The sequence below is a fragment of the Rhinatrema bivittatum genome, chromosome 4 (assembly GCF_901001135.1).
Source record: "Rhinatrema bivittatum chromosome 4, aRhiBiv1.1, whole genome shotgun sequence".
NCBI lineage: Eukaryota > Metazoa > Chordata > Amphibia > Gymnophiona > Rhinatrematidae > Rhinatrema > Rhinatrema bivittatum.
The window spans coordinates 255916025-255938641 of NC_042618.1; the positions used below are offsets into that span (position 1 = coordinate 255916025).

Below are 22617 nucleotides of genomic sequence, written 5' to 3' on the forward strand. Positions count from 1 at the left end.
CTTTGCATTTATTTTTTAATTGTTTAAACATACAACATTATGGCAGATAAAGACCATATGGCTCATCCAGTCTGCCCATCTACATCTGCTGCTCAGCTTCACAGTCAGATATTTTTGCTTGTCCCATACTCTAATTCTGATACTGTCCTTTTCTCCACATGGGAGACTTAAATTTATCTACCACTCTTCTCTGTGTAAAAAAAAAAAAAAGTTGCTTAGTAGCAAGAATACTTTTGCATGTCAAGTTTATTTGAAAAAGTGTCTACGAATTTGGAAGATGTCAGTTTATTATTCAATAAAAATTCATGCACAAAAGACCATCATGCTGAAGGGAAATTCAGGTTAGTGAACGATTACCACTTTAGGAAAGCAAACTTTATCTTGGAATTGTATTTCCCATGTAAAGCAATAAACATGTACACCCTGGAGGAACGAGAAGATACGAGAGAAACATTTATAAGTTTAAATACACACGAGATGGGCTTCTCAACAGAAAGGAGGAGACTGGGTTATGGGATGTGACAGAAAGGAGAGACTCAGGAATAATGGTAAATATCTCTTTACATAGGGCAGATCCTTAAACAGTTTTTTTCCATTAGCACAAGGATTAACTACTGTGTAAGAAAATGACCATAGAATAGTAATCCCTTCATGGGACAAGGGAGAAGATCACAGATTTAGCAATACCTGCGATAGTACAATAGGTAGAGATAAATGAGAAGACTAGATGGGCCCAAGTGGTTTTATTAGCATCCTCTGTTTCTAATCCTTAACATAATGAACCAAAACTCATTAAAATGAGTCAAGATAATTGCCATTAGAACTCTGGTGTCCTTCACAACATACTGTGATTGTTATTATATACCCCAGGAGAGGCTGAGACAGGAAACCTGGGTGGAATCCTCAGAACCCAAGAAACCCCAGGCTAGGGGGAAAGATCTTTCTCTGAGAGGCACCGCACAGCCTGCACCTCAGCAAGAGGGCAGGGGACACCCAGGTGGACTGGGAAGTGGCTAGACAGTAACAGGAAGAAGGACGACTAAAGGCAGAAGGCGGACATGTCGCAGAGTCCAGAACCAGGCCAATACTTTGAGGTGGGAGAGGACTGGTGGAAACCACCTCAAGGAGACCTAGATTGCCAAACAGGTTAGAGCACAGGTGGCAAACTCTGGTCCTCGAGGGCCACAAACAAGCCAGGTTTTCAGGATAACCACAATGAATATATATGAGATAGATCTGCATGCTCTTTGTGGATATCCTGAAAACCTGGCCTGTTTGTGGCCCTCGAGGAATGGCGTTTGCCACCCCTGGATTAGAGTCTGCTACGAACAAAGTGCTGTGGGTGGATGTAGCTGTAGTTGGGCAAGGTGCAGGGTCTACGACTCCCTCTACAAGCTACGGTGGGTGGTGGCAGTAAGGGCTTGGTTTCCCTTGAACCAAGCCCAAAGCCACTTGATTCGGTGCTTGAACAGTCCCAGTGGCAGAAGCCATAAACTGTGCCTGGATTAGTGAGGTTTAAACCCAGAGTCAGAAGCCATGAACTGATCACTTGACTATTCTCTTTACGAACTGCAGCTTGGCCTGTGTAGAGTAGGCTAGGTCTATATTCAGAGGACCTGCCACAGACTGGAAGGTGGCAGGGGACAAAAGTATTTACTGCTGGTTATTTGAGCTCCCTGCAGGATTGAAAGAACCTACTCAAGCAATGGCAGAGTTCTGAGGTGGCCACACTACATAAAAAAAATGTTTAAAAGTTAAAAAAAAAAAAAAAGTCCTGCAGAGGGTAATTGGCCTCGGAAGCATCAGCTAAAGGATGACACTACCTATAACCAGTGGAAAGGTGGAGGACGACAATACATATCCAGCATCTTAGCTTATCTATATTCCAAAACACAGATTATACTATAAATTGTAACTATCATGCACATTTCTATATTTCATGATAGAAGTAAGCTGCCAACTTGTTATAGAAAAAAATTGTACAAATTAGTGGAGACAGTTCACCATTAAAAAAAAAAAAAAGTACAAGATTTCCATCAGCCAACAATCTGCCAAGTGCAGGGCCAGCTCTAGGGCAATGGAACCCTGAGCAAAAAACTCAGCTCCCCATCAGCTCTTCATTTTCTTTGGTGCTCCAGACCAACACAATAGGCAATGCCCCTTAGCTCATGGCACCCCAGGCAATCACCCTGCACACCCTCCCAAAAAGGTTGGCACTGGCCACTTTCTAAATTAATAGCAAATGCCAAGAGCTTTTCAATTGAAGTAATTTAAAAAAAAAAAGTTTTAATCTTATTTTCAATTTTTTGAAAAACATTAGAATTATTGGTATTTATTTATTGCATCGTTCCAAGTAAAGATCACAACGGTTTACAAAAGTAACAAGCGTGCTTAGGTCATTACATTCTGATGTAACACGCATTGGTAAAACCCAAATTTTTGTAAGATTCTTTTTTCAAAGTATATGTAACCCCCAAAATGTTACATATTTTGGTATATGACATGACTTTAGGGTGATCTTATAGTCTCAACTGAGAATGAGGGCAATAGGTTAGTAGATAGTGATTCTGTTTAATAAATTTACATGGTTGTAGGGGATTGTCAGAAGCTTGGTATCCATATTTATCCCTGACCACAAATAGATGCCTTAGCCTTTTGCTCTGGGTATATAATTCAGTACACAGACTCTGCAGTATTTGGAAGGAATAAGAGTGCACATTTCTTTTAAAATGTATTGCTTTTTTGTACAGCACTCAGGAATGGTTACAAGAGCCAGAAAAAGTACAAAGCCAGCAGCAATAAACTCACAGTACACCCATAAACACCAAACCTCAGACCTTACCAGTCCAAGCTCCCTCACAACCTTTCCCCCTCCACAGCATCCTCACATCCAAATTAAAAAAAAAAATTCAGGAAAAAAAAGACCACCACTAAAATCCTCACCACCCTAAAATAAAGTTTACTATTAGCAAAACCCCAAGTTGTCATGATGAAAGGGAGATACAGATTAAGCAGTCAGAATCACTCTTGAAGAATATTGTGTTGGCAACTGTTCCTTTAGAGAAAAATGAATAGGAAACAAACTTTAAAAATGTATACCCAGATAGGAAGCAGTGAATACAGTATGTGGCATCTACTGCAAGGTGTATTCCTGGGGGGGAATTCTGTGGGAAAAAATAAAACCTATGGGCAGAATTTAACAACATTCTGCAAACTTCTACAGACTGTCTTTAAACACAACATAATGATGTATTTTGAGTAATAATTTACAATGCAATACAGAAAATTACTCAGATACATAATTTTTTAATTATTTGAGCAGAATTTTGCCATCATAAAGGTTTGGACTCTTTCCCCTAGATCACTCCTTCCCCCCAGGCTTAACCTCTCTCTACAGCCCCTTTTTTGTCTTAAACCCCTCTCCAAGCTTAATTATTCAATCCCCACTGGATAAACTTCACCAGCATTGTGCCACATGTCTTCTGTACTCCCCCCAGCTTTCTCCGCAACATCAGGCTCAACAGTGCCCCATCCCCCATGTCTCTCTCCCCTCATCAAGACACTCCACTTTCACTCTCTCCCCTCCCCCCCTAGACTTGACCCCCTCAACCCTACCCCCACCAGCTTAAAACCTTCCCTCCTAGCAAGACTTCTCCCCAGCGTAGTTTCTCTGCTCCCCCCACCAGATTTCTCTACTCCTCCCCAGCTCTTTCTCTGCTTCCTGTCCTCTCTCTAGCCAGCTCTTAGATTTCACTTCTACTGCTCCTTACTCTGTTGGCTGTGTTATCAGATCCCCCCCATCCCTGCAACCTCTTTTCTTCATGCCTTCATTATAGAAACATAGAAATGATGGCAGAAGACGACCAAATGGCCCATCCAGTCTGCCCAGCAAGTTTTGCACTTTTTTTTCTCATACTTATCTGCTACTCTTCGCTCTTAGTGACCTTTTGGTTCTATTTCCCTTCCACCCCCACCATTAATGTAGAGAGCAGTGTTGGAGCAGCATCTAAGTGAAATATCTAGCTTAGTTAGGGGTAGTAACCGCCACAATAAGCAAGCTCACCCATGCTTATTTGTTTACCAAGACTATGTAATTCAGTCCTTGTTGGTTGTCTGTATATAGATCCACTTTTCTTCATTCCCCCTGCCGTTGAAGCAGACAGCTAGCTGGATATGCGTGAAGTATCAGACTTTCTCCCCTGCCGTTGAAGCAGAGAGCTATGTTAGATATGCATTGAAAGTGAAGTATCAGGCTTATTTGGTTTGAGGTAGTAACTGCCGTAAAAAGCAAGCTACTCCCTGCTTTTTTGTGACTGCAAATATTTTTTCCACATTCATTCACATCCTCTAGACTTTTTGGATCCACAGTGTTTATCCCACGGCCCTTTGCAGTCTTTCACACTTCTGGTCTTCACCACTTCCTCCAGAAGGGCATTCCAGACATCCACCACCCTCTCCGTGAAGAAATACTTCCTGACATTGGTTCTGAGTCTTCCTCCTTGGAGCTTCAAATTGTGACCCCTGGTTCTGCTGATTTTTTTCCCCGACGGAAAAGGTTTGTCGTCTTTGGATCATTAAAACCTTTCAAGTATCTGAAAGTCTGTATCATATCACCTCTGCTCCTCCTTTCCTCCAGGGTGTACATATTTAGATTCTTCAATCTCTCCTCATAAGTCATTTGATGAAGACCTTCCACCTTTTTGGTCACCCTTCTCTGGACCGCCTCCATCTTGTCTGTCTCTTCGGAGATACGGTCTCCAGAACTGAACACAGTATTCCACGTGAGGCCTCACCGAGGACCTGTACAAGGGGATAATCACTTCCCTTTTCTTACTCGATATTCCTCTCTATGCAGCCCAGCATTCTTCTGGCTTTAGCTACCGCCTTGTCACATAGTGTCTAATGATCTGAAGTCGGCGAAACAATCACCCCAAGGTCTCTCTCCTGTTCCGTGCACATCAGCCCTTCTCCCCCCATCGAATACAGTTCATTCGGATTTCCACTCCCCATATGCATGACTCTGCACTTCTTGGCATTGAATCTCAGCTGCCATATCTTCACCACTCTTCCAGCTTCCTTAAATTCCTTCTCATTCTCTCCACTTTTTCCAGCGTGTCCACTCTGTTGCAGATCTTAGTGTCATCCGCAAAAAGACAAACCTTACCTTCTATCCCGTCCGCAATGTCGCTCACAAAGATATTGAACAGGACCGGTCCCAACACCGATCCTTGTGGTACACTGCTTAAAACCACTCTCTCTTCAGAGAGCGTTCCATTTACCATCACACACTGTCTTCTGTCCGTCAACCAGTTTGCAATCCAGGCCACCACCTCGGCACTCACACCTAAGCTTCTCATTTTATTCACCAGTCTCCTGTGTGGGACCGTATCAAAAGCTTTGCTGAAATCCAAGTAGATGACATCGAGTGCTCTTCCTTGATCCAATTCCTTGGTTATCCAGTCAAAAAAGTCTATCAGATTTGTGTGACAGGATCTTCCCCTGGTGAATCCATGCTGCCTCTGGTCCATCAATTCTCCCAACTGTAGATAGTTCACTATTCTCTCTCTTTCAACAGTGACTCCATTACTTTTCCCACCACTGAAGTGAGGCTAACCGGTCTGTAGTTACCAGCCTCTTCTCTGTTCCACTCTTGTGAAGCAGGACCACCACCTCTTTTCTCCAATCACTCGGCACCACTCCCGTTTCTAGGGATCTATTGAACAGGTCACACAGCGGACCCGCCAGCACATCTCTGAGCTCCTTCAGTATCCTGGAATGAACCTCATCGGGCCCCATGGCTTTGTCCACTTTCAGTTTCTCCGGCTCTTCCCATACATTTTCTACTATAAATGGAGTTACATCTACTCCACTCCCCTCCAGTTTGTTAACTAGGGACGGTCCTTCTCCAGGGTCCTCCTTAGTGAACACAGAACAGAAGTATTTGTTTAATATTTCTGCCATTTCTTCATCTCTCTCCACACATTGATCCTTTCCACCTTTTAATTTCACTATACCACTTTGAACTTCTCTTTTCACTGATGTATCTGAAAAGTGTTTTGTCACCTCTCTTTACCTCCTTGGCAATACTCTGTTCTTCTTTGTGCTCCTCCCCTTTGGGATCTTTTATATTTCTTGAACGCTGTTCTTTTAACCTTTATTTTGTCAGTCACCTCCTTTGAGAACCAGATAGAAAAGTAAAGAAAAGCAAAAGAAAAATGAAACCTAACATATAGATTAGTTGCCTTGGTAATTGCTCCTTTTAGATTGGTCCACTGTTGATCCACATATCTCTCGTTCTCCCAGCCTTTTAGTTCTTCCTCCAGGTACTTCCCCATTTCATCAAAGTCCGTGTTTTTGAACTGCAAAACTCGGGTCTTTGTGCTTCTTTTCCGTATCTTTTTTGTGATATTAAACCATACCGTTTGATGATCACTGGTGCCGAGGTGGGCGCCCACCTGGACAGAGACATTATCTCCATTAGTTAGCACTATGTCGAGTATAGCTCCTTCTCTCGTGGGTTCCATAACCATTTGTTTGAACAAAGCTACTTGCAGGGCATCCACTAATTTCTCTACTATTATTAGATTCCACAGATGGGATTCTCCAGTCTACATCCATTAGATTGAAGTCTCCAACGATCACCACTTCTCCCTTCTTTCCCATCTTTTGGATGTCTTCGACCAGATCTCTGTCCAGCTCTTCTTTTTGGTTTGGAGGCCTGTAAACCACTCCAATAAAAATGGATGTCCCATCTTTTTTTAGGTTGGCCCATAGTGCTTCTTCATTGCAGCTCAGATGCTTGGATATTGTTTCTGACATAAAGAGCCACTCCTCCCCCTTTCCTATCCTCTCTGTCTTTCCTGAACAAGTTATAACCTGGTATTGCCGTATCCCAGTCATGAGATCCCGTAAACCATGTTTCCGTGACAGCAACAACGTCCAAGTCTGCCTCCACCATTAGGGCTTGCAGATCTGGGATTTTATTGCCCAAACCACGAGCATTTGTGCTCCTAGCTTTCCAGCTTTCTTCGTTCAGGTTACTGCTGTTCCTGGACTCCTTTTGTGACCTCTTTAGTTGAGTTTTGTTATCTACTTTTCCCTTTGCATTTGTGCAAGGGAAAGGATTAGTGCCTCTGAAGGCAGAGTCATCCATCACAGTGAGCTTTTTTCTTTGGTTTCTGATCTGGAATGTCTGTATGCATTGGGTTTCTTCTCTCTTTTCAGATAACATTTCAATCTTTTTCGAGAACTTCTTCAGTATTTAATACAGAGAAGGCATTTTGTACTTGTTGCACTTGATACAGTGTGTGTCTCTGGGTCACAGGTCTAATTCTACCAGAGCCCACTGTAATACTGTTTTTTAAGTTCCTCAATGCCCTGTGTGAGTGGGGGGGGGTAGAGTTGTGGGCTGCACAGCTGTCAATAATGGGTGTCTGTAGGTCTTATCCTGCCTGAGCCCACAGTAAATCTCTTTTTCCTTGACTTTTGGTTATTCAGTGGTAATGGGAAATTAATTCCTGAATAATGTACAGTGGCTGAGACTTTCTTTATTGAAGCTAATTCAACTTTAACTTCAGCCAGCTCCTTTTCCAAGGTAGAGAGTTCTGAACAAATGGGGCAAGCCTTAAGTTTCCATATGATTACCCTCAATATAAAGGCTCCACAACAGTTGCATTGGATAGTCCTCATTTTGGTAATTTGTCTGATGGATAGCAATTAGGGAAATACTAATTTACCTTGTTGCCATTTATGAATCTAGGCAGGTTATATTAGAAACACAAACCTAGGGGTGGGTGTCAAACTGTTAAACCTTGGTCAAAGATGTTAACTGGACACTATCTGCTATTGATTTTGAACAGACACTCCCACAGATTAAGTTCTCTCCTTATCTCTCCACTAGAGTTTGTGCTTCTGGCCATCTCCTTCAAGTTCAAATCAGAATAGGGACTTGAATGCCCCCTGCAATACACTGAGTCTGCTGCCAAAAGCAGTTTAGCTAGAAAGAAGTCCCACCCCCACAAACACCTGCTGAGGAGGAAGGGTCAGCTCTGAACTAATGGCTGGCCCTTGAAAGCAGACTAAGCACTCACAAGTTTCTATTTCAATTTTGCTTCTTTTTAAGAGACAGTGCACTAGTTTTGGCAAATATAATGCCCTAGTTCTAAGCACAAATAACCAAACAAATTTGTACTTAACTTTAGCAGAAAAGGCTCTGGTTCATGAAGATCCCAGCTCCAAAGTGAGCTGGGATCTTCATTAGGATGACATTAACACAGACACTTCTTCCTTCCAGCCACATGGGTCGATACAGACACTGCTGGCTCCTTGTCCCTGCATTAAATTCTGCACAAAATTTAAAAAAGAAAATCTTAACTAAGAAACAAAAGAGCTTCTGTATCATACATGGTAAGTGATTATTCTATTTTAGTCATTATTTACCACTAAAAAATATAGGAAAATTAGGTTCTTACCTTTGCTAATTTTCGTTCTCGTAGTACCATGGATCAGTCCAGACAGCTGGGTTATGCCTCCCCTCCAGCAGATGGTCAGAGAGAAAACTGAAAGCACCCCCTAGATATACTGGTGTGCCACCTGCGATCCCTCAGTATATGTGATATCAAAGCAGAAACAAGCAATGAATCACCTTCAACTGTACCCCCAAGAGAATGTCAAAAATTGTTATCTATATCATAACCTAAACGACCAGATCAAGTAGAAACCTCCTCGAGAACAAGGAAAACCAGAAATAACAAATAGGACACCACAGAGCGAACAATAAAACACGAGGAAAGGAGACACTTCACCTCGAAACTGTGGCATCTATTACAAATACAAACTGTAATGGAAGAAAAAACAGAAATGGAACATGAGCGGACTCCCAGAAGTACTGAGGGCGGGCGTCTGGACTGATCCATGGTACTACGGGAACGAAAATTAGCAAAGGTAAGAACCTAATTTTCCTTTCCCTGTACGTACCAGGATCAGTCCAGACAGCTGGGATGTACCCAAGCCGCCTTAACTGGGGTGGGACCCTGAGAGTCCCGCTCGAATTACACTGCTCCCAAAGGACTCTGCAGGAGGACCACAGACATCCAGGCGATAATGCCTGGCAAAAGTATGCCAGGATTTCCACGTGGCCGCCCGGCATATCTCTTGGCAAGAGACCAAGTGATTCTCTGCCCATGAAGTCGCTTGAGATCGCAGAGAATGAGCCTTAAGCCCAGCAGGAACAGGCTTACCACATCCAACATACGTGGCCGCAATAGCACCCTTTAACCAGCGTGCAATCGTAGCTTTGGACGCCTGAAGACCCTTCCTGGGTCCATTCCACAACACGAAAAGGTGATCTGACTTTCGAAAGTCATTGGTAACCTCCAAATAGCGTAAAAGAATCCGACGGACATCCAGACGCCTCAAGTCCCTACCGTGAGAAGACTGTAGGTCTTCGTCCGAAAAGGAAGGTAATTCCACCGTTTGGTTGACATGAAACGCGGAGACCACCTTGGGTAGGAAGGAAGGAACAGTTCGTAGGGAAACCCCTGATGCCGAAATGCGCAAAAACGGTTCCCTGCAAGAGAGCCTGAAGCTCCGACACCCGACGAGCCGAGGAAATGGCCACAAGGAAGACAGCCTTGAGAGTCAGATCCTTCAAGGAAGCCGCCTTAATAGGTTCAAACTGAGCCGCACACAAGCCACGGAGTACCAAGTTCAAGTTTCAAGACGGACAGGGAAGCCTGACGGGAGGACGCAAGTTTCTAACCCCTCGCAAAAAACGTGCCACATCTGGATGACTCGCAAGGGAAGAACCTTCGACCTTACCTCGCAAGCAGCCCAAAGCCGCCACCTGAACTCGTAGCGAATTATACGCTAACCCCTTCTTCAATCCATCCTGTAAGAACATAAGGATATCCGCCACGGACGAACGTCTGGCCGAAGTACCCACCGTGTCACACCAAACATGGAAAACCTTCCAAACCCTCGCGTAGGCGAGCGTAGTGGACGACCGACGGGCCCGAAGGAGAGTAGACACCACCGCGTCTGAAAACCCTCTCTTCAACTGCTTCCTTTCAAAAGCCAAGCCGCCAGACAAAAACGATCCGCCAGATCGAAAAATACTGGACCCTGACGAAGAAGATTGGGAAGATGACAGAGGCGTAGTGGGCCGTCGACTGCCAAGTTGACCAGATCCGCGAACCACGGACACCGCGGCCATTCCGGAGCCACGAGGATCACCGGACCGTGATGGGACTCTATGCGTCTTAGTACTTTCCCTACCAGAGGCCACGGAGGGAACACATAAAGAAGAATGTGACGAGGCCTCGGAAGTGCTAGCGCATCCACCCCTTCTGACGCGTGCTCTCTCCTCCGACTGAAGAAGCGTACCGCCTTTGCATTTTGACGGGTCGCCATGAGGTCCAAGCGCGGAGTCCCCCAACGCCGCGCGATGAGAGCCATCGCCTCCGACGAGATCTCCCATTCTCCTGGATCTAGGTGCTGCCAGCTGAGGTAATCCGCTTGAACGTTGTCCACGCCGGCAATGTGGGTGGCCGCGATACGCTCTATGTGCCTTTCCGCCCAGGACATCAATAGCGCCGCCTCGGTCACTACCGCCCTGCTTTTTGTGCCTCCTTGTCGATTTATGTACGTCACTGTGGTCGCATTGTCCGACAGAACTCTTACTGCTCATCCGCGTACCAGTGGAAGGAGACAACGCAAGGCCAGGCGGACCACTCTGGTCTCCAATCGGTTGATGGACCAAGTCGCTTGGAGTGCTGACCAGGAGCCCTGGACTGCATGGGACTGGCAGACCGCTCCCCAGCCTGACATCCGTTGTCACCACCAACCAAGGCGGGGGTTCGAGGTCCACCCCCTGTAGGAGATTGTCTGGAGTCAGCCACCAAGAGAGACTGGAGCGAGCCGGCTCCAGCAAAGGCAATTCTATCCCGTACTCCTCCGAGCGGGGATCCCAGCGAGATAGAAGTGCTCTTTGTAATGGACGCATATGCGCAAAAGCCCATTGTACCATTTCCATAGTAGACACCATATGACCAATGACTTGTAAATAATCCCAGACCGTGGGAATCTCGAGCTCCAACAGGCGCCGTACCTGAGTCATGAGATTGAGCATGCGTTGCTGCGGAAGAAAAACCTTGCCCACCAAGGTGTCGAATCGAGCTCCCAGGAACTCCAGCTGTTGGGTCGGCTCGAGTCTGCTCTTCGTGAAGTTGACTACCCAACTCCTGCAGCTGGTGCACCACTAAGGAGACCGCCCGGGTGCAGGCCGCCTGCGACTTTGCTCGAATGAGCCAATCGTCGAGATAGGGATGCACAAGGACGCCTTGACGGCGGAGGGAAGCCGCTACCACCACGAGAACTTTGGTGAACACCCTCGGCGCGGTGGCCAACCCGAAGGGGAGGGCGCAAAACTGGTAGTGGTCCCCCATCACCATGAACCTCAAGTACCGTTGATGCCGTTCTCTTATTCCGATGTGAAGATAGGCCTCTGGTCTAAAGAAGCCAAGAATTCTCCCTTGTGGACGGCCGCAATAACAGACCGGAGGGTCTCCATCCGGAAGCGGGGCACACGCAACGCCTTGTTTACTCCTTTGAGATCCAGAATGGGTCGGAAGGTGCCCTCCTTCTTGGGAACCAGGAAGTATATGGAATACCGACCCGTCCGTAGCTGGTCCCGCGGAACCGGAACCACCGCCCCCAGAGCCTGCAGATGGGCGACCGTTTGGGCGATAGCTACCTGTTTTTCTACCGGGCCGCAAGGCGATACCAGAAAGAGATCCCGGGGGGGGACGTACAAAATCCAACTCGTAGCCGTACCGAACCACGTCGAGGACCCATTGATCCGAAGTGATCTTGACCCACTCCTCCCAGAACCGGGACAGCCGACCCCCGATAACGGGAACGGAGGAGTGGGCCCGCGCACCTTCATTGCGCGGGCTTGATGGCAGGAAAGCTTTGGGAAGAGCCTCCGCGAAGAGGCCTCCTGCCGCGAAAGGAAGAAGACGACCAGGCCTGGGATCTTGTCGCCTGCTGCCGCTGGGGAAGGGAACCCCCTCTTCCCCCACGGAAACGCCGTTGCCCCCGAAAGCGAGCCCTAGCGTTACCAAACGACCGAAGTTGCCGAGGCTTATCCTCAGACAACTTGTAAACTTTGTTATCACCCAGGTCCTTAATGAGCTGATCCAGCTCCTCGCCAAACAGCAACTTGCCCTTAAAGGGGAAGGAACCTAACCTCGCCTTGGAGTTGGCATCCGCCGACCAACGACGGAGCCACAGCAACCTTCTGGCTGAGACCGCCGAGGACATAATGCGAGCCGATGTGCGCAACAAGTCATACAGGGCATCCGCAGTATAAGCGACCGCCGCCTCAACACAATTTGCCTGTTCAGCCTCTCCCGGAGGGAGCTCCTGCATGGTCAGCAGCTGCTGAACCCAGCGGAGGTTGGCCCTCTGCACAAGGCTGCTGCAAGCCGCCGCTCGGACCCCCAGAGCCGCCACGTTAAAAATACGCTTTAACAAGACCTCAAGCTTGCGGTCTTGGAGGTCCTTCAACGCTATACCCCCCGTCACGGGGATAGTCGTATGCTTCACCAGAGTCGTGACAGCCGAATCTACCGCGGGCGTCTTCAAGAGCTCCAATGACTCCTTGGGTAAGGGATATAGCCTTTCCATGGCCCGATTCACCCGCAGGGACACCTCTGGGAGGTCCCATTCCTTTGAAACGATCTGTAAGACCTTGTGGTGAAAGGGAAAGGTCTGCGGGGGAGCTCTAATCCCTGCCATTGCAATATCCCCTGTAGACGTGTCCGCCTCCTGCGGCGGAGTCGTTAACTCTAGCTCCTGTAACACGTGGAGAATAAGGGAGCTTAATTCCTCCTTTCCAAACAAACGGAGCACCTGGGGGTCATCCCCTTCTACGGCCCCCTGAGTATCCGCCGTCAGCAAGTCCGGAGCCCCCGGGGACTCCGGCGCGGCTCCTGAGTCTTCCGGGTCCTCAGCTCCCCCCCCCCCGCGGACGGGGACCCTGGCCCCCGGAGGACCCCGCGCCCGGCGGGGTCCCCTGGGGCAAGGCAGTGGTCCTGGGGACCTTCGGGGGAGCGGGCACCTCTGCCTCCCAGCCGGATTCTGCCTGCAAAAAGGCTTTGTGCATTAGGAGCACAAAATCAGAAGAAAAGGGGACCGCCCTTTTCAAACCTTTCTTCGGGGCATCTATAGAGGGGGGGGGGGCTCGAGGAGTCCCCAAATCGGGCTGGGAGCGTGCGCTCTGTGCACCAGGAGAGGGAGGAGGGGAGCTTTCCTCCTCCTCAGACGCTGACGACTCAGCCTGCCTCGTGGCCAAGATGGCCGCCGCACTCCTCCCCGAGGGAGGAGGGGCCGGTGCACAACTGCCTGCAGCGCTGCGATGCCGGGACGGAGAGGGGAGAGGAGACCTGCTGCGGGCAGCGCTCGGCCCCCGAGAGGATCCCTCGCCCCCGGGAAATCATCGGGGACAGAGACCCTCTCGGGAGAGTCGCGCCCCCGCCCCCCCCACAGGACACGCAGAGCGACGACCGCGGCATCAGAGAAGAGAACGGAGCTGCAACACAAAAACGGCGCCAAAAGCAAGGTGAGGAAGGAGCCTCACAGATACAGCACGCCGGGTGAACTAGCCACCCCCTCCGGGTCCAAGAAAACGCTGGCAGGCCGGAGTTAAGGGAAAAAAAAATAGCTCACTGCCTGTCCCCAACAGGACTTAAGTGGCTCAGCTAGCCCAAGTTAAAAAACTTTTAATTTCTTTTTTTTTTTTTTTTTTTTTGCAAACCCCCTTCAGGGCTGAATCCCCTGGAATTGGGGGGAGGGTGACCGGCCCACCGGTAAGCTCTCCCCCAGTTTCAAGGACACTGTAATCCGGGAAATTAAGGAGGACACTGCCCTCCTGCCTGCCCACAATGAGCTCCAACCGCGCTGCGCCAAACACTAAAAACACAGACAGACAAACGATAGGAGGGAAGAAACCAATTGATCTTGTCCTGTTTTGTTTTGTTTTTTTTTTAATGTTTCCCAGTACCGATAAACTGACCAGACCAGGACCGCAGGTTATGCCTCTCAATCTGCTGGAGTCAGAGAATATACTGAGGGATCGCAGGTGGCACACCAGTATATCTAGGGGGTGCTTTCAGTTTTCTCTCTGACTCCATCTGCTGGAGGGGAGGCATAACCCAGCTGTCTGGACTGATCCTGGTACGTACAGGGAAAGCAGAATCAAATATAATCAACATTGCATTTTAAAGTTTTCAGAACTAAACACAAACTATTGTAAGCAATATATGGTTGCAATGATTTTATTAAGAAATTATGTAGCTTGATAGCAAGATAGTGACAATCTTTTGACATGCACAATTAAAATTTCTTCCCACTTTGTGAATATTTTTAGATTCTTACTTCCTCTTTATAAGTATCTATCAAATTGATTACAGAATGGATACCACAGTGGGGGAGGGGACGGGGGGGGGACTTTTCACCTCACTATTTTATTACAAAATGTTAAGGTTTAAGTCTAATATATTAACACAGAGTAGAAGGCAGCAGAAAATTGCCAACAGTTATTCCGGACCACACTACAAAGGATATATTCCAGCTGCCAGCTACTCAGTGTGACTGCCTTCTTAGCAGTGCAGACTCCATATCAACCTCCAGATTGTTCAGGAGAAAAACAAAATCCATCCCTACCACATTAAGCCTGATCCCCTCCTACCCAACTTATCCCCACTACTCACTCTCTCCTCCTCAAATACTAATCTCTTTCTTCCCCCTCACTATATTGTACTGCATTGCTGTTCCTGGCCCCTGTGACCCACCCCTGGTCTTGTCACTACCACTACTCCTACTCCCAATCCCTGCAGGCTACTGTTGAGCCTGCTGCCATCACTGGGGCAGATGCAATTAAAATGTGCAGAAAGTGGGTGCCCGCTTTCCTAACACCCCCAGGCACCTCTCCTGGGGGCACCATGCTATGTTCTAATTAGGGGTCACTGTCAAGGAGACACTAGGGTCGACTGCGTGCCCCTAGCACATCCTTGATAGCGTGTGCCCGGGAGAGGCAGGCTGTCCGCAGCCATCTGCCAGTTAAGACGGACAGACACTGAATTTATCAGGGTCTGTTACCGGTGCAGAGTCATGGGTTCGGAAAACGGATGCTGGTTAACTAAGCGTGTGTTTTCCGGAACCTGATCACCGGCACTTTTTTTTTTTTTAAATCTTTCAATCCTCCAACTTAATACTGCTACGATATTAAGTCGGAGGATGTACAGAAAAGCAGTATTTTCTACTTTTCTGTAACACTTTTGGGAGTGCTAAGAAATGAATGCCTGTTCTGAGCACAAAAATATGCATCTTGTGATGTGCACTATTAGTTTTGCACTGACTGAGCACACTGTATTGCATCGGCTCCACTGTTCCTATGCTGGATGCCACTGATACCACACCTGCTGCTGCTACATCTCTTTCTAGCCATCACTGCTGCTCTGTTTTGGTCCACACAGACTACAGCATCATGAAGCTGCTTTTTTTTTTTCTCTCTCATCTACATCATGCAGACTACCAGGATTGGGAACCACTATCTAACTATAATAAAGAGCAAAGCCGCACCAACCTGCATCACTAGTATGCAATTTGAGCTCTGCCTCTTTCCCTCCCTGTATTCTCCAGTTCCATCCCGCTCTCTCAGTATTGTCTAATCTAGTGGTTCCCAAACCTGCCCTACAGGATTCTCAGCCAGTCGGGTTTTCAGGAGATTCACAACCAATATGCATGAGAAAAAATTACATGCACTTTCTCCGCAGTATGCAAGTTCTCACTCATTCATATTCATTGTGGATATTGACTGACTGGCTGGGGATCCCCTCAGATCTAAATCCACTGTCTGCTACCATATATTTGTAACCTATCATTAAAATAGTCCATTGTTCCTGAAGACTGGAGGGTAGCCAATGTAATCCCAATATTTAAAAAACTCCAGGGGTGATCCTGGAAACTATAGAACGGTAAGCCCAACTTCCGTGCTGGGAAAAAACAGTGGAAACTATTCTATAAAGATCAAAGTCACAGAACATACAGAAAGACATGGTTTAATGAATTTACCCAAGGGAAGTCTTGCATAACAAGTCAGCAACATTTTTTTGAAGGGGTTAATAAACATGTGGATAAAGGTGAACCTGTAAATGCAGTGAATTTGGATTTTCAGAAGGCATGTAACAGAGTCCCTCATGAGAGGCTTCTAAGAAAACTAAAAAAAAAAGTCATGGGATAAGAAGCAATGGCCTTTCGTGGATTGCAAATGGGTTAAAAGACAGGAAACAGGATTAAATGGTCAATTTTCTCAGTGGAAAAAGGTAAACAGTGGAGTACCACAGCAATCTGTACTTGGGCTGGTGCTTTTCAATATATTTATAAATGATCTGGAAAGGGATACAATGAGTAAGGTGATCAAATCTGCAAATGCCAATTATTCAGAGCAGTTAAGTCACATGTGGATTATGATAAATTGCATGATGACTTTGCGAGGGTGGAAGATTGAGCAACCAAATAGCAGATGAAATTTAATGTTGACAAGTGCAAGGTGATGCATTTAGGGAACAATAACCCATGCTGTAATTACACAATGTCAGGTTCCATATTAGCAACAAACACACAGGAAAATGATCTAGGCATCATATAGTGGATAACACATTAAAATAGTCAACTCATTGTGCTGTGGCAGTCAAAAAAAGCAAACAGAATGTTAGTAATTATTAGGAAGGGAATGGTGAATAAAATGGAAAAATGTCATAATGCCTCTATTGCTCCATGGTGAGACTGCACCTTCAGTACTATGTGCAATTCTGGTCACCACATCTCAGAAAAGAAATAGTTGCACTGGAGAAGGGCGACAAAAATTACAAAGAAGATGGAACGGCTCCAATATGAGGAAAGGCTAAGAAGGCAAGGGCTATTCAGCATGGAGAAGAGACGGCTGGTGGGGGGGGGGGGGGGGTATGAGAGGTCTATAAAATCATGAGGGGACTAGAACGTATAAATGTGAATTGGTTACTCACTTTCAGATAACAGGGGCACTCCATGAAGTTAGAAAGCAGGACATTTAAAACAAGTCAGAGAAAGTTCTCTCTCACTCAATGCACAATTAAGCTCTGGAATTTGTTGCCAGAGGATGTGGTTAGAGCAGTTAGTATAGCTGGGTATAAGAAAGGTTGGATGAGTTCCTGTAGAAGATCATTAACTGCTATTAATGAAGATAACGTAGGGAACAGTCACTATTACTGGCATTAGTAACATGGGATCTACTTAATGTTTGGGTACTTGTCAAGTACTTGAAATCTGTTGGAAATAGGATGCTGAGCTTGATGAACCCTTGGTCTGACCTAGTATGAGCACTTATGTTCTTAAAGAAATTGAGCTCTGCCTCCCTCTCTAGTTACACTCTCCAGCTCTGTTCCTCTCTCTGAATTACCCAGTACCCTTCTCTACCACCACACAGTACACCCAAGCTCAGCATGCACTCACTACCACTCATCTCACACACTCCTCTCTTAACAGTATTTTTCCATACATAGACAGGCTTTTACTACTAATGATATAATGATCACACCTTATCCTAGGCAATTTTTGTCATCTGCCTCTATTGTACTCTACCCTCATAGGCAGAGTGCATGCAAGACACTTGTTTTAGTTCACAGCCATCATCTACGTAGCTGTTATCTCAACATGCAGCCTAAGGCCGCATGGCTTTTCTATATAGAGCAGTGGTTCTCAACCAGTGTGTCGCCAAGAACACGCAGGTGAGTCGCCAAACTTCCCGATCCCCCGCTGACCCAGCTGCTCCCCGGTCCACCTCCACCCGGGCTTAAAATGCTGTCAGCCCAGGCGGAACGCAGCAGGACAGCTGAAGTCAGCGGCATCAGCATGGTCTCTTCTTCCCGCCCCCCCCCACCCCCGCAGCCCGGAAGCGGAAGTGGTGAGCAGCGGGTGCGTGCGCGGGAAGAAGAGACCATGCTAGTGTGGTCAGAATTGGCCCGAAGAACAGAAGAGAGGCGCAGTCTGAAGAATGTGCAGCGCGGCTTGGAGAAAATGAAGAAGAGCGTCAACCCCCGCAGCCCATGGGACTCCTCCTCCGCGAGGGCTGAAAATGAAGGCGGTTAGGGTTGGTAGGAGGCGGCTGCTGCCGCTAGTTCTTGGGGGGGGGGGGGGATGAGCAAGCAAGCATGTGTGTATGTGTGTGAGATAGCATGTATGTCTGTGATTGAGAGCCTGCCTGTGAGAGAGAAAGCATGAATGTAAGTTTACAATTGGGAACCTATATGTGTAAGTTTGTGATTGAAAACCTGTTTGTGTGAAAGAGTGTGTGTGTATTATTGAGATCCTTTGTGTGAGAGAGAGATCATGTGTGTGTATGATTGAGAGCTGGTTTAGATGATGGAGCATGTGAGTATGTGATTGAGAGCCTGTGTGTAAATGAGAGAAAGAGAGGACATGTTTGTAAGCATGTGAATGAGAGTGTGTGTGAGAGAAAAAAAAAAAGACAGCATATATGTGTGTGATTGAAAGCCTGTGTGTAAGCGTGAAAAGATAGACAGCATGTGTGTAATTAAGAGCCTATATAAGTGAGAGAAAAAGCATGTGTATATGTGAGTGACAGAGCCAGTGTGAGAGAGAGCGCTGGTATGTGACAGAGAGAGGAGAAAGTTCCAAGCAAACCACCCCTCCTGCTAATTCAAAACAATCTCAGGACACCTGGATATCAAACGTTTCAGGGTATGCAGAGCAAAAACATTTTTGTATCCTTATTTTTCATTACTGGGTCTTTGTGTCTGCTATTTTGAAATATTTTATTGGTATCTAGAAATTTTTTATATGAGTTTTTAATTATTGGATATTCCACTCATCAGCTGTTTCGAAATAATTTGTTCTTTTTGTTAGTATGGTTTTACTGCTACTGATTTTATATTTCTTGATTTGTTTTATAAGGATAGGTGATGTTTCTTTTTTCCCTTTATTACACTGCACACAGAGACTCTGGCTTGTTGCAGTTTCCAATTCAGTTTTTTCTGCATGCTTCTAGTTATGTGTTTTGGTCTCTTTATTCTTTGTTAGGTGAGGGTCAGCACATGTGACTCCGGTGAGGTTTTCTGCTGGCGTGTAGTTTCTGTGTAGGGCTCTATAGCAACCTGACTTGGTCCGTTTTCCTAATAAGAGATGTATTGGTGTCTTAAGGCCTGGTGTAATATTTCAGTGTTGCCTTTTCTTAGGTAAGGTGGTTACTGTTTAAGTGCTGGAAATTGGTGCTGTTTTGGTGTGGGATGTTTACTATTTATGCAGTTTCTGTTCAGACAGAATATGTATCTTTTCCTTGTATCATTTTAAACAATAAAAATAGTTACCGGACCTTTACTTTTTATTTCCGCCGGGAATTGTAATGAGCAGTGTGTCACTCATGTGAGCGTGGCCTGTCCTTTTTCCCATCGTGACACACCGGTTGAGAACCACTGATATAGAGCCCCACACCAATAAACCCAGAGCTGTCACATTACCCAGGTCCAGCAGGGAGATTTGAGGCCAATCTTGGGATTTCTGATAACCCTCTGAAGAGCAGCAATGATTTAGAGTGTTTAGGATGCAAGTTGGCAACCCACCTCACTAATCTAGTCTCCCCCTCCCCCCCCCCCCTTTTCCCCCTCCCCTCCGCCCTCCCTTTTTCATCCCCTCCCCTGTTTATTGTATCAGGTTCATTGTAAAGCCCTGTTGGCTATTTTATTGTTCTATGGAAACCGATGTGATGCTTTCCTAACGAATGTCGGTATACAAAACCTTCAAAATAAATAAATAGTCAATACAATGAGCATACAGCTGCCAACCAGACCTAGCTATGACCATGAATTTCCACTGTACATGTAACTTGTATGTCACTGAACCTTAACCACTCAGCAATTTTTAAAATGTTTATTTCACACTGTAATACTAGAATAAGTACCAAGGCAGGGTATCTTAATACAGTGTGTGCAAACGTCAGAGAATCATGGCTGCAGGTGGAATAAGCACTCATCTGAAACATGGAGAACTCCCTAATACCAATTTTTAAGAATTATTTAAATACAAAAATATTCTAAACCAGTTAACTTTCCTTTCATGGCACTTTCCAGTGAGATATTGAAAAAGTCAACTGCCACTCTCACCAATTACAATGCATTTCAAATGAAAACTAATCACATGTTAACAAATAAAAGCTGTAACCGGAGTGCCCAAACTATGCATGAGACAAAGATGAGTGCACCTTTCATTCAACCAGGTAAAATACAAATGTACAAAGAAGAGTAGCAGATAAGTTTATTTAAAAGTCACACATATAGCATTAAGGTTCCACCATCAATTACTAAAGTTATTTTGTTTTATGAATCTGCTGCAATTTAAGTGTAAGTCAAGACCTAAGAAGTCTGGGAGCCGCTACTTTGCAACAACTGTTTTCTTTAAACAAATCCCTCGTTAATGGAAAATCTTACGGTTTCCAGAAACCGCCGTTAGGAAAGACAAGCGGCAAGTTTATAAACAGAAATAATGCTTTCATATCATGTTCCCAACGCACCACCTTCGTCTCGGGCACAGACCTGTACAGCTGCTCTCGGAACAAACTGGTCAGTTCCTGCACTGTCTGCAACAACTCCGGGTCCAGTTCTCCACTTCCCCGCAGTTTTGCAGCGAAACCCTCCAGCTTCAGAGATAACGCAACCAAAGTCTCGATGGAGGCAGCCATCTTGCTGCTTATAGTCCCTCCTCCTCCTTCCGCTTCAGAACACGGAAGCGACCGGGGTGGAGACGCTAGGACAGCTCTCTGTTATTGGCTACTAGGGACCCGTCGTCGGGCGCGGTGAGCTGCTATTGGATAGAATGGGCTCTCTCGCGGCGCGATGGTCAAATTCACACTAGATTTGGCGCACATGGCATTGTTTGGAAGGCGACTGATTTCTCATTTGCTTTCATTGCCTTTTTGTAAGGAGTGGGAGGATCCAACAGGGGTAATATTGTACGGAAGAAGTCAATTGGTTGTTTTAATCCAGAGATCAGCAACCTATGGCACGCGAAGCCATTGTTAGTGCCAAAAAAATGAAATTTAATTTTAAACTGAAATAAAACTATAAAAAAAAAATGTACTGCGATAACTTTCGATGGAAGAGTATTCGGCACGTCCGACCCTCTCTGCAGAAAAATTAGATTGAGGTAACTCGGACGGGCACAATCGCGCATACTCTGAGTCTTTCTAGTGTTTTGCCAAATTGGGCTACTTGTGCGGCAAAAAAAAAAATTGTATAGGTTGGGCTAGTTTTGGGCTGGGCAAATGGGCGGCTGAGTGTTAGCAATCCTCTTTGTTGTGGCACTTTTTTCTTTGCTGAAGATAGCCGGGCTGCCTTGCCAGCAATTGCAGTGTTATGATTCACCGACACTAGAGTTGCCAAACGGTTCCACAGACCAGGACTGGACACTTGAGGAGCCCTGGGGGAGGGGAGAAAACATGTTGACATTCGTTTGCATACATTTTACATCCGGTCAGTGAACTACCTAAAAACTGTATTTATGTATGCATTAAAGGGCAATAATGAATTGACAGGCTGCACACAGGCAACAATTGCGCTTCCAGGTTCCCAGAGCAATGGAGGGGGCCCTCTGCCACTCAATGGTGCCCCATTTCTTGTCTGGTGGATTATTAGGGGGTGGTCGGGGAGAGCACAAACTTTTTCCTGTATCCCTCTCTCATACACATATATATTATTTTTGTCTCAGACCAACACACTCGCTCATACATGCTCCCTCTCTCACACATAATCTCAGAAGGTCAGAACATCCAAGGAAGAACTGCCTGCCCCCCCCCCCCCTCCCCTCAATAAAACCTACATTGCCTAGAGCACTGAGCAGCCCAGTAATAGGTCTGAGCGGAACAGTGAGATAATCGGGGGGGGGGGGGGGTGAGACTGGGTTCAGGGCATGGAGTGGCCCCCTTGTGCAATCCTGCTGACGCAGCCAGCTCGAGCTTCCAGTAACAATGCTATCACTCCCCTAGGGATTAGTAATCACGAGCCTCTTCGCATACACTCTTGTTTAAATATAGAGAGCAACCTGGGCAAAGTCAGAAGCAGATCCTGCAACGAGGACGCACGTAGGGAGTTCCCACAGTAACTGTTCCCAGACAAGGAGTATTCCATATTCCTTACATTTGGCGCAGTCAGCAGGATGTCTATATTTAAAAAGAAAAATAAAGACAAAAATGAACCGGCTGGTCCGGTTGATTTGGCGATTCCCGACTGGGAAAAAATGCCATACAAAGTACTAACTCAGGAATGGGCAACAAATACCGGACTAGCGGAAGCATGGGATATAGGAAGTGAGCCGCTAGATATTGTAAATCAGTTACAAAAAATACCAGTGGTAGTAGGAAGAGAGCTGGGATGTATTAGGAGACGGGGATGGGTAATTCTATCTGGCTACTGAACCTGCCACGAACAAAAAGGCGTACTACAAGCACGACTAGCCGGGATAGAAAAAGAACTAGATGTCTTGCTAAAAGATAATGTGATTTATTTA

The 22617-nt window shown here is 46.2% G+C and overlaps 1 protein-coding gene across 1 annotated transcript in view; it reads right to left on the reverse strand.

The window, feature by feature from the left end:
- ATXN10 (ataxin 10) overlaps window positions 1-20942 on the reverse strand; it is a 434387-nt gene extending 413445 nt beyond the window's left edge. The window contains 1 exon segment of the mRNA XM_029600055.1: window positions 20649-20942. Within this exon segment, the coding sequence (XP_029455915.1) occupies window positions 20649-20794 (146 nt within the window). The 5' untranslated portion in view covers window positions 20795-20942.
- Window positions 20943-22617: the final 1675 nt, after the last annotated feature.